Source organism: Saccopteryx leptura, chromosome 7 (assembly GCF_036850995.1).
Source record: "Saccopteryx leptura isolate mSacLep1 chromosome 7, mSacLep1_pri_phased_curated, whole genome shotgun sequence".
Taxonomy (NCBI): Eukaryota; Metazoa; Chordata; class Mammalia; order Chiroptera; family Emballonuridae; genus Saccopteryx; species Saccopteryx leptura.
In genome coordinates, this window is record NC_089509.1 from 18777030 (window position 1) to 18793062 (window position 16033).

The following is a 16033-nucleotide window of genomic DNA, read 5'->3' on the forward strand; positions in this document are numbered from 1 at the left end:
TGACAATTCCAATATAATGTGGTGATAGAGGACATTCTCAAGCGAACAGGAGTGTCTGCCTGGGGAATTCAGGGCGACTATCCAGAGGGAAAGGACATACTTGAGCCGAGACTTGGAGGCACTTTCAGAAGAAAGGGCACCGTAGGCAGAAGGAATAGTGTTCACAAAGACACAAAGGAGTATGAGATTGTCAGGGACTTACATGCAGTTTAGAACTACCACAAATTGAGAGGCAAAGTGAACCAAGGTATCATGAGCTTTGAAGGCCATACTGGAGTCCTTAAAAGTCTGTCTGTACACAGGGGAGAGGCAGGAAGGACATAAAATGTGGCTGCGGTAGGAAGGAAGGGTCATTCACAAGTCATTTCTGATGTTATGGTTTCTCTGTCCCTGGGATTATATCATGTAAGCAGCCTTGGTCTGGTGGGAAAGCTTAGACACCCCAAATTGCTGGTGTGAGTTCATAACTTCTATGGAGCCTACTTTCTCAGGAGAACCACTCAGAAGGAATAGGACAATTCACAGTCCATTTTTATTTTCTGAGAAACAAGGTATGAGGTGGAAGGGAGCTTGAAGAGAGAGTAGGAGATGACATTGCAGTGGGTAGATTTCTTAATAAAAAAGGATTGTTATAATTTTTACTCCTGTTTCTATCTTTAAAATCTCTTAAACTTTAAACTGCCCAATTAAGTTAAATTAAGTGCCTCACAGAAACACTAGATAAGTTCAATATCAACACATTTTCACAAAGTGCTGGTTACAGTGTCTCCTAATGCCCAAGTGATCCTGGGGCAAGATGCAAGATATTTCCATTTTAATCAGGGACTTGAAATCCTTTAAGATTCGTCTCTTACAGTGCAGAAGGCCTTTATGAAGAAGTCAGCTAAGGCAGAATATAAGATTCTAAGGAGTTTTGGGGGCAGCAGCGGTATACAAAGCAACTAGGCTCATTTTGCAGAACTGGAGGAGGTGGTTTCTTGTGGGTCAGAATGATGAAACAGGGCTCAGCTCCTGTTGGCCCCACTGTGCTTCTCTGTGCTTGGAGCGCTTGCAGTACTTGTACGACAGCAACGCCACACTGCAGGCTCCAAGGAGCGCCAGAGAAAAGAGTGCATACAACGCTCTCTGGGCGTCTGCCGGCCCGAGTGCCAGTCCCAGGAACTGAACTTCCTCTTCTCTCCTGGGGCTCGCGGTGGGTGCAGCATCTAGGAGAGGACAGTGGAGGGCGGTTTACACGCTAGTGCAGATGGAGTCATTGGGTTTATGTTACCCCGTCCTAAGCCAAGCTAGACCCTTGGAATAGAGTTCTCTACAGGTGCCCAGAGGGGCACCTTGCTTAGTGCACCTCCCCTTCACTGAGTCAGGAGCCTCTGCATGAAGTTATATATATAGTTTTATTTTTTTTAAATCTCTACAGGTGATTAGAGTATAATCTAAATTGGATATTGTCTCATATTTTTATAGTAATTTATATTTTTTCAGCCATTCAACAAGTATTGGGCATATTGCACTTATGCCAGGCACTGTTGTTCAGTCATTGTGTTTGATCTTTGCCCAGAACAGTTCCCGAGTTTCCTGCCTGAGGTCGCACAGCAGCTTAGTGGGAGTGCTGGGACAGGACAGACCTGCCGTTCCCAGACAGGCGCCTACTTTCTAGGTGTAACATTGACCCTAAGTTAGTTGTTTTGTTCAGTCCTAAGAACATTCAAAGAAATTAAATACTGGTTAAATGAAGGAAAAGAATGGAGAGGCCAAGAGAAGGGCATCAAACTCGGAGAAAAGACTGGAAAAGGCTTCTCTCTCAGCCCTCACCCTCTGGCTTGTCTCTCCCAGACCTACAGCTCACCTTCTGGCTGGAGACAAGGGTGTGGTCCTGCTGCTGGGTCAGGGAAGCCATTGCACCGGGTTATAGAGGCGTAGAGCTTGGCTGACGCTCTGGGAATCCTTGGCAGAGAAGGGTCAGTGTAGTTCACAAAATGTAGACCAAACCTCTCCGTGAAGCCTGTGGCCCACTCAAAGTTGTCCATCACACTCCAAACAGTGTATCCTCGAAGGTCTACCTCATCTTGCACAGCTGTCCAAACACAGAGGCCCTGGCGTGAGCGTCCTCATTTTCCACCAGGCCTGCGGAGGCCCTGCCTGCCCAGAGCCCTCCCAGTTCCCACTTGCAGGTCAAGGCGAGCTTTTCCCCAGCCCTCTGAGAAACTGCCCACCACTGCCTGCACTCTTTGTTACCAAGCTCGCTGTGGATGATGTTGCAGACCCATCAGCACTTTCTAGAAGGGCTCAGCCCTGGATGGGAATGAGGAACATGGGCAGACCAGTGCTCCTCTTTATAGAAATAAGTGGCCCTTGGAAAATATTTTAGCTGGAACAGACTTTTCTAATCATTTGTTTTTGCTGCTGCTGCATTGCTGTTCTCTTTTACCAGTATTACGGTTTCCTCGTCCTAGCCCCAGCCCAAGTTCTGCTAAGCTGAAGATCTCAGTTTTGCTTGGGGAACAAAAGACCCTACAGCCCCTGCTTCCCCACCCAACAAAGCCAGTCCCCCTGGCCCTGCACAGCTGTTCAGGGAGGCCAGGCATCGTGAGGATCAAGGAGAACACATGATTCAGGCCAGGAACACAGGTCTACCTGTATCAGGCCACTCAGTTTGCCTGCTGAGCTAAAACGTAGGAAGCAGAAAACTCAAAGTGCAGCTAAACCCCACAGGATTAAGAAACCTCATCTTTCTCATTGTGGGGCTTCACGGACGCAACGCCAACCTAAATGCAGACGTCAGCAGATGTTTCCACACTGAGAGGCGCGCATGGAGGATGGGGGGGCCTGTCATACCTTTGAGTGCCTCGTTGATGTAACTACGGAGGTAGTAGATCCTTGCAGTGTCATTGAGGTTTGCTCCTCCCCGGTGGGACACCCCATTCTCTGTTACATAAATTGGAGGGTTGTTGTACTCCTCTTTTAACCAGTTCAGGATCCTCCTGAAACCAAAAGGTGTCATCTTCAGCCAGAAGGAGCCCGAGTCTGGCCAAGACCGGTCTGTGATGGAGGCAACTCCCCTGCCAGTTCAAACACAAGGTTAGGCCCTGTTTTGTAAGTCCCTAGAGGCTTACAAAAGACAAAATGGGATTCATACTAGGAAAAACCTTAAACTTTGTCTAGCCTTGGAGCCATAAGTAAACCCAGAATAGTCAAACTGCCTCGATTCTCATATGTTCCAGTGGTGTAGCTTTGGACGAGCACTACACTCAGCGCCGGTGTAGCTTTGGACGAGCCACTCTAGCTCTCTGTTCTAGTTCTCCACATGCACAGTGGAGTGGTCTTGCTCGTGGACTTCACCCCCACAGCTCTCTGTGGACACCTCCCACGCTGGGTGGGAAGGGCTCTGCGTTCTAGCCTGTCTCCAGTGGGATGCAGTGCTGCGTGTTCAGGAAACGGGCCTTGCTGCGGCTGGGCAGTGCCACAGGCAGCAACCATTTGTGTGACGACAGGGAGCAGCAGGCCGGGACCTGCTTCAAGAGCCCAAGATCCTGCCTCTGCAGTGACAGAGGAGAGGGGAAGAGGTTGTGCAAAGGAGCACCTGCAGGGGGCGTGGGGGGCAGGAAGGCACAGCAGCTCAAAGGTCTCGAGAGTCAGACATTTCAAGTCAAGACCAGTTATTTAGATACTTCTTACATCCACATTCTTTTTTTTATAAAAACCTATTTAGTTTTATCAATAACTGGATTTCTCTTGCTCATTTGACCAAATGTGGGTATTTCATAATCTTGAGCACAGGCCCCCAGGGTGGCAGTCCCAGGGCCCTGAGGCAGCAGGATTAAGTGGGTGCTCGGCTGGAGGTCAACAGGGGTCTAGGTCCCCTTTTCCAGGCCTGACTCTGCTGGTTTCATGGTGCAGTTTGGGTGTAGGCATTTGTTTTCAAAGAAAGAACCTTGAGCCTGACCAGGCAGTGGTGCAGTGGATAGAGCGTCGGACTGGGATGCCGAGGACCCAGATTCAAGACCCCGAGGTCTCCAGCTTGAGCGCGGGCTCATCTGGTGTGAGCAAGGCTCACCAGGTTGGACCCAAGGTCGCTGGCTCGAGCAAGGGGTTACTCGGTCTGCTGTAGCCCCACGGTCAAGGCACATATGAGAAAGCAATCAGTGAACAACTAAGGTGTTGCAATGCGCAACGAAAAACTAATGATTAGTGCTTCTCATCTCTCCGTTCCTGTCTGTCCCTGTCTATCCCTCTCTCTGACTCTGTCTCTGTAAAAAAAAAAAGAAAAAAAAAAAAAGAAAGAACCTTGACAAGATTCACACTTCTCAGGTGAAGATGCTTGTTAGAAAAGGAATGAAATAGTGTATGTATGTAGAACATTATTTTTTGGTAATAATGTGTATAAATATATAAACTAGATATAATATGAATATATATACACATATACTTCTGAAATTACACACACAAGAATTTCCTATTCTTTCTAATGTTCCCACTGTGAACACATTAGCGTAAATCAAAAATAATGGTTTGACCTTTACCCAGAAAAGGGAAAAAAAATTCTTATTGTTATTTTAACTGAAATACACCTGATAAGTAAAACAAATTTGACAAGAAAAGGGAAGGAAAAAAAACTTTTTAAAATGTTACTTAAAAACTCCAAGCATGTGTATCTCACTGGGAACCGTCTTGGAAATCCTAGCCTGTATTACTTACTATCAGACCGATGGGGCGTGATTAGGTATCTTAGGAAATAGTGTTCATCTTACAAACCCCAGGATGGACAGCATCAGGGAGTTCTTTGAGGCTGTGGAGGCCTCTACGTCAGAGGTGGTCAAAGGGGCAACTTACCGTTTTTTTCAAAGATTGTTTTAGGCGACCCTGTTGACAGTCTTACCTGTCTGCATCAAAGGAGGAGATCCAAGAATCATAGTCGAGATTGTAGGCCAGGACAGTGGTGTAGTGATTGAACCCGAAGAAGTCGTAGGTGCCATTGATCCTCCTCTTCTCACTCTCCGTGAACTCCGGGAGCCTGGGTGGAAGAAGCCATTAAGGGCGTGGGGCTTCAGGACCCGTCATGCTTTGGGAGGAGAGCGTCCTGGGGCGGGCGGGGGAGCTCTGCGCACTACCGGGGACTAGGCTGCTGACTAGGGCGCAGCTGGCCGGGAGCAGGGAGAAGCCCTTCCAGCTGCTGCCGAAAGTACCCGAGGCGCCTGCCGGACTGTAACCCTCACTTCCCTCTGTGGTTGCAAGACGCTCTCTGTTCCTGTTGGCAAAATCATACTACAAGTTACTCTTTTAAAAACCTCCCTTTCAGGGACACACACACACACATTATTTTTCATTTCCTTCAAAAATTAATATGCAAGTTCTGATATTTACCATCTCTGATAGATTTTGAAATCAAGAACAGGTGTGTGGGCCTGACCTGTGGTGGCGCAGTGGATAAAGCGTCGACCTGGAAATGCTGAGATCACCAGTTGGAAACCCTGGGCTTGCCTGGTCAAGGCACATATGGGAGTTGATGCTTCCAGCTCCTCCCCCCTGTCTCTCTCTCCTCTCTCTCTCTCTGTCTCTCTCTCTCTCTCCCTCTCTCTCTCCTCTCTAAAATGAATAAAAAAAAATTAAAAAAAAAAAAAAGAACAGGTGTGTGGCACATCCCTTAAGACTAATCCTTAAGATTATAATATCTTTTATAGTCTGTACTTCCACTGTCTGCCCTTTACAAGTTCTTCTGCTTTTGCTGTGGTTTGTTTAGACTTGCCAAAGCTATCCTTAGTAGTAGGGAGAAAAGTTTTTACAAATTAGATTTTTTTTTACAAGGACAGAGAGAGAGTCAGAGAGAGGATAGATAGGGACAGACAGACAGGAACGGAGAGAGATGAGAAGCATCAATCATCAGTTTTTCGTTGCAACACCTTAGTTGTTCATTGATTGCTCTCTCATATGTGCCTTGACCGGGGGGCTACAGCAGACCGAGTAACCCCTTGCTCGATCCAGCGACCTTGGGTCCAAGCTGGTAAGCTTTGCTCAAACCAGATGAGCCCGCGCTCAAGCTGGCGACCTCGGGGTCTTGAAGCTGGGTCCTCGGCATCCCAGTCCAATGCTCTATCCACTGCGCCACCACTTGGTCAGGCTACAAATTAGATTTTATTGAACTGTTAAGATTTGAACTTTTCTGCTCACATGATTTCACAAGACCTCTAAAAAATAAACACTTGACCTGCCCTGTAGGGGTACAGTGGCTAGAGCGTCGGCCTGGAATGCTGAGGTCTCCAGTTCAAAACCCTGAGCTTGCCTGGTCAAGACACATACGACAAGCAATCAATGAACAACTAAAGTGAAGCTACTATGAGTTGATACTTCTCGCTCCACCCCCCTCTCTGCAAAATCGATAAAATCTTTAAAAGAAAATAAATAACAAATAAACATTACGGGAGCCCTTTCCATGTCTCTAAGTGAGACTTCCTCACAAAACTTGATTGCCATGCGCTTGCCCCGCACTTACAGGTTCCTCTCGGCCAGGAGACCGGTGCTGCTAGTTTAGGGTTGCCCAGAGATTGCCCTGCTCAGTCACCTGACACCTTCATCCTGACGTTCCTGCCACCCCTAGCCCCAGGGTTGGAAACCTTACCTCTCCGAGGTTTCTGAAACTGTTGGGAGTATTAATACTAAAGCCCAGTCCTGTCCCACCCCTCACTCCTCAGCTGAGGAGCCAGCAGTGGCTCCTGGGGCGCATGGCATCAAAGCTGAGCCTCAGGCCCTTCACCTCACTCCCTCAACTGTCACCAGGCCAGTTCCCCCCCATCAGCTGCGCATGCCCCATTCATCTTACTGCTAGTCCCCCCATCAGCTGCGCGTGCCCCATTCATCCTGCTGCTAGTCCCCCCATCAGCTGCGCGTGCCCCATTCATCCTGCTGCTAGTCCCCCCATCAGCTGCACCTGCCCCATTCATCCTACTGCTAGTCCCCCCATCAGCTGCACCTGCCCCATTCATCCTACTGCTAGTCCCCCCCCATCAGCTGCGCGTGCCCCATTCATCCTACTGCTAGGCCTGTGCTCACACCCTTCCCCTTGGAATGTAGTCCCCTCTGTTCTCCCAAATGCTATTCATTGTCAAGGCCCAGCTCAGCTGACGTCCTGCCACCTCATGAATTCCATGGGTCCACCCAGCCTGCCCTGACTTCATCTTCTGAGCTTTCTTTGAACGAAGAAATTGGGGAATAGAATTCCCAGGGGATGGGGGTCACTGTCTTCCCAGCTGGTAGTCGGCAGCTGGAGGAGCCAGACTTCAAGCTGGAGTCTGCCGGGCCAGGCAGGGCCGGACCCGACCGGGGCTCTCAGCAGTATGTTGATGGGCTGGGCGCTCAGGTGCTTGTGGGACACCAGAGTGGGCTGATCCGACTTTAGGCACAGCCTGCTCAGCAGGATTGCCCCAACCAGGCCCGGACGTGTGTTGTAAGGGTGGAGACTGGATTATTAACCTTCCAGCTGGGCTCTATGGGGTTGTGTGAGGGAAAGAGCCAAAGGCCTTTTGAGCTCTTATGGTACATGAGCTATCGGAGCATCTGGACGTGTTTCCAGAAGGCCAGGTCATTGCGTCCTCACCACATACCACACCTCTAATCCCAGCTGGGTGACTCAAACCCAGCGTGGGCCTGGAATCTGACACCCTGCTTTCATATCCCAGCTCCATCATTTAATAGCTGGGTGATCGAGCTCTATCTAATATATGTGCTTCATCTTTAAATAGGAATAGAAGTACCAACAGAAGATGGATCACGTTAGCTGTTGTTGATGTTGCTATTACTTCCCTGACAGGAGGAAGGGTGGGTCAGGAAGTAGGACTGCTTTGTGCAGCCACTGCCACCTACTGGCCCAATGATAGCGCACACTGGCCATCACCGGTCCCTATCCACATTCACTCAGCAGGTGATGGGACAGGACAGGAGGAGCTGGGGAATCTGTCTTTGGAGTGAGGCAGCAGGTTGGTAAGAAGTAGGTGCCCTGGAAGTAGATTTCCAGGCTGTTCTGAAGAACGATAGCAACTGCCTTTGTCAAGCACACAGTGCCAGGTCCTGGGCTAAGAGCGTCACGTGCGTGATCATGCTTAATCTTCCCAGCAAGCAAGGAAGCATAGAGATAGAGAACCTTGCCTGCCTCAGACATGCCTCTCTGACCCCTAAAGCCCGCTCTCACCACTCTTCTACCAGGAGGCTCAGTTGGGCCCCACAGACCAGACTTCCTCCTGACCCCCCCTGGCTGAGCATGTGGGCACTAGGACCTACCGAGACTTGCTGAGGCCTGCGGCCAAGCTCCTGTCACGAATCCGAGTCTTCATCACTTCGTTGTAATCTCCATTCTTGAAAATAGGATGCGCAAACCAGCCTCCCATAAACTGCAGGTGGAATTGGGGAACAGTTGGCCTTAGCATTAACATGCACACCTGGAGACGGCTCTGCTCAGAAGTCACTGACCCCAGACCACTCTGCTCCCCACCCCTTGCAGTCTTCCCAAATCCCTTTTTTTTGGTATTTTGTAGTTGCCTTTTTTTTTTTTTTTTTGCATTTTTCCGAAGCTGGAAATGGGGAGGCAGTCAGACAGACCCCCGCATGCGCCCGACCGGGATCCACCCGGCACGCCCACCAGGGGGCGATGCTCTGCTCATCTGGGGCGTCGCTCTATTGCATCCAGAGCCATTCTAGCACCTGAGGCAGAGGCCACAGAGCCATCCTCAGCACCTGGGCCATCTTTGTTCCAATGGAGCCTTGGCTGAGGGAGGAGAAGAGAGAGACAGAGAGGAAGGAGAGGGGGAGGGGTGGAGAAGCAGATGGGCGCTTCTCCTGTGTGCCCTGGCCGGGAATCGAACCCAGGCCGACACTCTACCACTGAGCCAACCGGCCAGGGTTGCCATTTTATTTTTTTAAATATCTATTTTTAAATTAGTTGATGTACAATATTATATTAGTTTCAGATGTACAACCCTGTGATTACACATTATATAACTTACAAAGTGAGCACCCTGATAAATCTCATACACATCTGACACCATACATAGTTATTAGAATATTACTATCTCAGTTGCTGACTTTACATCCCCATGACTATTCTCTAATTACTGATGTGTACTTCTCAATCTCTTCACCTTTTCGACCCATCCTCCAACACCCTCCCATCTGGCATCCATCAAAGTCTTCTCGGAATCTATGAGTCGGTTTCTGTTCTGCTTATTTGTTCCAAATTTCATTCTTAAACTCATCTCCACCACTGTTCGCATGTTGCAGCTTGAGTGCCCGGAGGTCTTTCCACCTCCTCTGCTGTGCTTAGCTGCGCTCTGAGGGCAGCTTGAGGGGACGTGCACTGAATGAGCACTGGCTCAGGACTTGGTCAGCGCTGCTTTAAAAGGGTCCTGTGGGGCCCTGGCCAGTTGGCTCAGTAGATAGAATGTAGGCCCAGTGTGTGGCCATCCCAGGTTTGATCCCAGTCAGGGCATGCATAAGAAGCGACCGTCCTCTTCTCTTCCCCGCCCTGTCCCCCTTCTCTCTCTCTTCCCCTCTTGCAGCCAGCGGCTGGATTGGTCCAAGCGTTGCCCAGGGCCCTGAGGATAGCTCAGCTGATTTGAGCATCAGCAGCAGATGGATTTACTGGGTGAATCCTGGTCAGGTGCATGTGGGAGTCTGTCAATCTCCCCTCTTCTCACTTAAAAAAAAAAAAAGAAAGAAAGAAAAGAAAAGAAAAAGAAAGGTCCTGCAGAAGAGGAAGCCCACAGAGCCAGGCACTCCTAGTCATCATGCCTAAGGGTCACCCGGAACTTTCTGGGGAGGGCTGAGCTGCAAGGCTGTCCTGACATCCAGGCAAGGATGGTTTTTCATGGGCACTGGAGTCACCGTCCTAAAAGTCAGAATTTCCTATCTGTTTTCCTGAATGCGGCCTAAGCCACCCTACACTTAACGCAGCTAAATGCTGTGATGCTGGGGTCCTGAGAGGTATCTTCTGTGTCTCCACATCCTCCCCTCATCTGCTAGCTGATGCCCACACTAGGGGGCGGGGATAGCTTCTGTCTCAGTCAGAGATGAGGCGTGGGCACGCTCGGAAGTGACACAGCGTATCCTCCCACGGAGGCTGATTTACCAGGTGATGCAGGTGCCACAGGGCGGGCTGCAGGCTCACAGTCCACCAGCAAGGGTCCCCCTCTAGTGGGACCACAGCCTCCCATCTCCCGAGATTTGGGGTTTTGAGTTCAGAAAACAAATTACTGCTCTAATTCAATATATTCTGTGAGTCTGAAATGAGGGAAGCAGTGATTTTTGTTCTAACACTTTTCCCACAGCTGGCTAGGAAACAGGAAAATTAGGCTTTTATTTTCATTTATTAATTTGACTGCTTTTGTCAAGTTTTCTTATGAAGAGTTTGGCAAACCAAAGCCCTTGGAGTCGCCTCTGACTGCTGCAGTCTGCAGGCTCCTCCACTGAGCCAAAAACAGGACCAATTTGGGGAGACTCTTGCTTTATTTCTTGATGCTGAAACATGGGAGAAGGTGCCTTCTAACCCCTTTGGAGACATTAGTAGGAGCCAGGGAAAACTGTGCCATGAACAGACCGTTCTTTTCTCTCTTCTCAGGACCCAGACTAAAATAGTGGTGGGTCATGTTTTGACACCTGCTTTGGTATTCTGTTTCTTAGGAACAATATTCCATGTCCAAAGGATGCATGTTCCTATATTAAACTAATGGAATTGGAAAGTTAGGGGCAATAATGAGTTTCACAGAGTCTAAAGTTCTCAATTTAAAGAATCCTTAGGCTGGACAGCGGCAAGATGGCGATGGAGTAGGTGGATGTTCCAACTTCCACCTCCCAGAACCAAAGTGGATTACAACCTAATTTTAAGAACAGTCATCTAGAAAAATCAACTTTGGGCTCAACCAACAGGAATCTATAACCAAAGATCACCGAAGAAGCTACACCGAGACTGGTAGGAAAAGTGGAAATGCTAAGAGGGCTGCCCAGCCCCCAGGAGTGAGCGGCAGCTTGGAGGGACTTGTGTGGTGGGAAGGAAGTTTCCTGGAGAGGGGAGGGTCCTGGGCCCCAGGACTGAAGCCCCAGCCTGCAGCCCCAGAGCCTATAAGAGGCGTATGGAGCCCTGGCTGGCTGGCTCAGTGGTAGAGCATCAGCCTGGTGTGTGGAAGTCCCGGGTTCAATTCCTGGCCAGAGCACACAGGAGAAGCACCTATCTGCTTCTCCACCCCTCCTCCTCTCCTTCCTCTCTGTCTCTCTCTTCCTCTCCCGCAGCTGAGGTTCCATTGGAGCAAAAGATGGCCCAGGCGCTGGGGATGGCTCCTTGGCCTCTGCCCCAGGCGCTAGAGTGGCTCTGGTCATGACAGAGTGATGCCCCGGATGGGCAGAGCATCACCCCCTGGTGGGCGTGCCGGGTGGATCCCGGTCGGGCGCATGCGGGAGTCTGTCTGACTGTCTCCCTATTTCCAGCTTCGGAAAAATACAAAAAAAAAAAAAAAAGAGGCATATGGACAGTATTTAGCTGCAAAACAAGCCAGGATATTGTTTGCGAGAGACAGATTTCTCAGACCCAGGATTCTTCTTAAAGGGACCACGCAGAAAACCTCTTTCACAACCACTCACCCGGGGCTCCGGGGGACGAGAGAGCAGAGAGGACTGAAGTAGCAGGAAGAGAGTGTAATCTAGGAGGTACAGGGAGAAACACTTTGAGGGACGGCCACCCTAACCCCTGCGCTGAGTCACATCCCAAATCTAAAGTGAATATTTTTTCTGGAAACAGCAATACCAGCAAAGGGAAGCAGGTCACCAGCCAAACGGAAGCTCTCCTGCTGCAGTCAGAACAGAGTCGCTTAGAAGCAGGGAGCCATCAGGGATACAGTATTGAGTGCTGAGGATTGAGCTACAATGTCACCCCCACACTGCTGAGTGCTCGCTGGAGGGCGGGCTGCGGCAAGATGCAAGAGCGTGGTCCTGTCTGCGGGGCGAAAGCCGGGAGCCAGTTGCGGCCCACCTGCATGAATGCAGTCCCTCCCGCTGGGGTGAGGTGGAGGCGGGCGCCAACCAAGGCCTGCAGCTTGGATGCATGAATGCAGTCCCTCCCGGGGCGGGGTGGAGGCTGGGCCAGTCAGGGCTTGCAGACCGGGTATGTGCATGCAGTCCCACTCGTGGAGGCAAGGTGGAAGCCACAGCGACTGCAGCAGCGGGCCAGCACCAGCAATGCTGGTGCCTGAACATGCAAGGCAGCAGCAGCAGTGGTGGTGGGCCTGCAGACAGATCACACCTCGGGAACACAAAGGCCACACCCTTGGTTGGATAGAATGACACCTGAGGCTAAGGGGCAAGTGACATCCAATACCTTACCTAACTCCTGATTTATAGTACTGAGCCCAACAAGTAAGTAACCACCAATAAGAGACGGCGGAAAGCAGATCTCAGGGGAACCTGAACATTTAAACAAACATCCTCCAGGCCAAAAGTAGATAAAACCCAGCCTAATTTGATATTAACAATGGCACCTGGGCTCAGCAGCGGCAGCCACAGAATCTGGATTGACTGTTGCTCCAAAAAGATAGATAAGGGCCAGTCATAGGCAGTGACCTCCACTGGTCTGCACCAGGCTCCGGCCAATAAGGTCCAGTGAGGGGCATCCAGAGGTCAGATACAGAGAGCATCAGTTCAGGACCTAACAACCCTTGTTAGAGTAACATCTTAAGGAAGAGCTCCTCACACCTGACCCAGTTAAGATATAGAAAATGGAAAAGTAGCTCTACTAGTTAAGGAGTCCACAACTCAAACAAGCCTGCAAACCACAAACAGAAACAATGGGAAGACAGAGGGACATAGGCCATATGAATCACCAAGAAAAATCTCCAGAAAAAGATCTGGATGAAATGGAAGTAATCAAATTACTGGATGCAGAGTTTAAAATAATGATTGTTAGGGTGCTTACGGATCTCAAAGCTACAATGGATGGACTTAATGAGCACCTAAATAAAGAAATTGTAAGCATCAAAAAGGACACTGAGGCTGACCTGTGGTGGCACAGTGGATAAAGTGTCGACCTGGAAATGCTGAGGTCGCCAGTTCGAAACCCTGAGCTTGCGTGGTCAAGGCACATATGGGAGTTGATGCTTCCAGCTCCTCCCCACCTTCTCTCTCTGTCTCTCCCCCCCCCTCTCCCTTTCTCTCTCCTCTCTAAAATGAAAAAAAAAAATTAAAAAAAAAAATTTGGGCCTGACCTGTGGTGGCGCAGTGGATAAAGCATCAACCTGGAAACGCTGAGGTTGCCGGTTCAAAACCCTGGGCTTGCCTGGTCAAGGCACATATGGGAGTTGATGCTTCCTGCTCCTCCCCCCCTTCTCTCTCTCATTCTGTCTCCCCTCACTATAATGAATAAATAAAAAAATAAAAAAATAAAAAAAAATTTGCCTGACCTGTGGTGGCGCAGTGGATAAAGCCTCGACCTGGAAACGCTGAGGTCGCCGGTTCAAAACCCTGGGCTTGCCTGGTCAAGGCACATATGGGAGTTGATGATTCCTGCTCCTCCCTACCCTTTCTCTCTCTCTCTCTCTCTCTCTCTCTCTCTCTCCTCTCTCTCTCTCTCCTCTCTAAAATTAAAAAAAAAAAAAAAGAAATTTTTTTTTTTTAAAAAAAAAGAACACTGAAATCATAAAAAAGAACCAGACAGAAATGACAAACACAATATCAGAAATGAAGACTACACTAGAAGGAATTAAAAGCAGGCTAGATGAAGCAGAGGATCGAATCAGTGACTTAGAGGACAAGATAAGCGAAATCCCAGAAGCAGAACAGTAAAAAGAAAAGAGGATGTGTGACCTGTGGTGGCGCAGTGGGATAAAGCGTCGACCTGGAACACTGAGGTTGCCGGTTCGAAACCTTGGGCTTGCCTGGTCAAGGCACATATGGGAGTTGATGCTTCCTGCTCCTCCCCCTTCTCTCTCTCTCTCTCTCTCTCTCTTTCCCCACTCTCTAAAAAATTAATAAAAAAAAAATTAAAAAAAATAAAAAAAAAAAGAAAAGAGGATCAAAAAGTCTGAAGAAACTCTAAGAGAGCTCTGTGACAACATGGAGAGAAACAATATCTGCATAATAGGATTTCCTGAAGAAGAATAGAAAGAACAATAAATAGAGAACCTGACTGAAGAAATTATAGCTAAACATTTCCCTAAATTGAGCAGGAAAGAGTCATAGAAGTTCCAGAAGCAGAGAGAACCCCATTAAAAATGGACCCAAAGAGACCTACACCAAGACACATCATAATCAAAATACCAAAGCTAAGAGATAAAGAGAGAATACTAAAAGTGGCAAGAGAAAAACAGTCAATCACCTACAAAGAAGCCCCCATAAGGATGACATCCAACTTCTCAATAGAAACACATGAGGCCAGAAGGGAATGGCAAGAAATATTCAAAGTAATGCAGAACAAGAACCTACAACTGCCTGACCAGGCGGTGGCGCAGTGGATGGAGCATCAGACTGGGATGTGGAGGACCCAGGTTCAAGACCCAGAGGTTGCCAGCTTGAGCACGAGCTCATCTGGTTTGAGCAAAAGCTCACCAGCTTGGCCCCAAGGTTGCTGGCTTGAGCAAGGAGTTACTCAGTCTGCTGAAGGCCTATGGTCAGGGCACATATGAGAAAACAATTGATGAACAACTAGGGTGTTGCAACAAAAAACTAATGATTGATGCTTCTCATCTCTCTCTCTGTTCCTGTCTCTCCCTATCTATCTATCTCTCTCTCTGTCTCTGGGGAAATAAAAAAGAACTTCAACCAAGACTTCTTTATCCAGGAAGACTATTGTTCAGAATTGAAGGAGAAATAAAAAGCTTCCCAGACAAAAAAAACAACACAACTCAAGGAATTCATCACAACCAAACCAATGCTGCAAGAAATGTTAAGGGGCTTGGTGTAGATAGAACAAAGTGGGGAAAAAAATCTAGTAAAAGAGTAATGTAAATTTAAAGAAAACAATGGTAATAAACAACTACATATCAATAATAACCTTAAATGTAAATGGATTAAATGCTCCAATCAAAAGACATAGGGAGGCCCTGGCCGGTTGGCTCAGTGGTAGAGCGTCGGCTTGGTGTGCGGGGGACCCAGGTTCGATTCCCGGCCAGGGCACATAGGAGAAGCGCCCATTTGCTTCTCCACCCCCCCCCCTTCCTCTCTGTCTCTCTTCCCCTCCCGCAGCCAAGGCTCCATTGGAGCAGAGATGGCCCGGGCGCTGGGGATGGCTCCTTGGCCTCTGCCCCAGGCACTAGAGTGGCTCTGGTCGTGGCAGAGCGATGCCCCGGAGGGGCAGAGCATCACCCCCTGGTGGGCAGAGCGTCGCCCCTGGTGGGCGTGCCAGGTGGATCCAGGTTGGGCGCATGCGGGAGTCTGTCTGACTGTCTCTCCCCGTTTCCAGCTTCAGAAAAATACAAAAAAAAAAAAAAAAAAAAGACATAGGGTAGCTGAATGGATAAGAAAACAGGACCCATACATATGCTGTCTACTGGAGACCCACCTCAAAACAAAAGATACACATAGACTGAAAGTAAAAGGATGGAAAAAAGTATTTCAAGCAAATGGAAATTAAAAAGAAGCTGGGGTAACAATACTTATATCTGACAAAATAGACTTTAAAACAAAGACTATAGTAATGGATAAAGAAGGTCACTACATAATGATAAAGGGAGCAATCCAACAGGAAGAGATAACCATTAAAAATATATATGCACCTAATATGGGAGCACCTGAATATATAAAGCAGACTTTGATGGACATAAAGGGCGAGATCAATAGCAATAGTATAATAGTAGGGGATTTCAATACCCCACTAACATCATTGGATAGATCCTCAAGAAAGAAAATTAACAAAGAAACAGCAGAATAAGGGACACACTAGATCAACTGGATTTAACAGATGTCTTCAGAACCTTTCACCCAAAAGCAGCAGAATATACATTATTTTTAAGCGCTCATGGTACATTCTCTAGGATAGACCATATGTTAGGGTATGAAATGAGCCTCAACA

The 16033-nt window shown here is 48.5% G+C and overlaps 1 protein-coding gene across 1 annotated transcript in view; it reads right to left on the bottom strand.

Moving 5' to 3' along the window:
* Positions 1-513: 513 nt before the first annotated feature.
* LCT (lactase) overlaps positions 514-16033 on the bottom strand; it is a 56803-nt gene continuing 41283 nt past the window's right edge. Inside the window, exons 13-17 of the mRNA XM_066345919.1 lie at positions 8269-8378; positions 4877-5011; positions 2836-3059; positions 1847-2074; positions 514-1205 (exon numbers count right to left, since the gene is read on the bottom strand). Coding sequence (XP_066202016.1) covers positions 985-1205; positions 1847-2074; positions 2836-3059; positions 4877-5011; positions 8269-8378 — 918 coding nt within the window. The 3' untranslated portion in view covers positions 514-984. The remainder of the gene's footprint in view (positions 1206-1846; positions 2075-2835; positions 3060-4876; positions 5012-8268; positions 8379-16033) is intronic.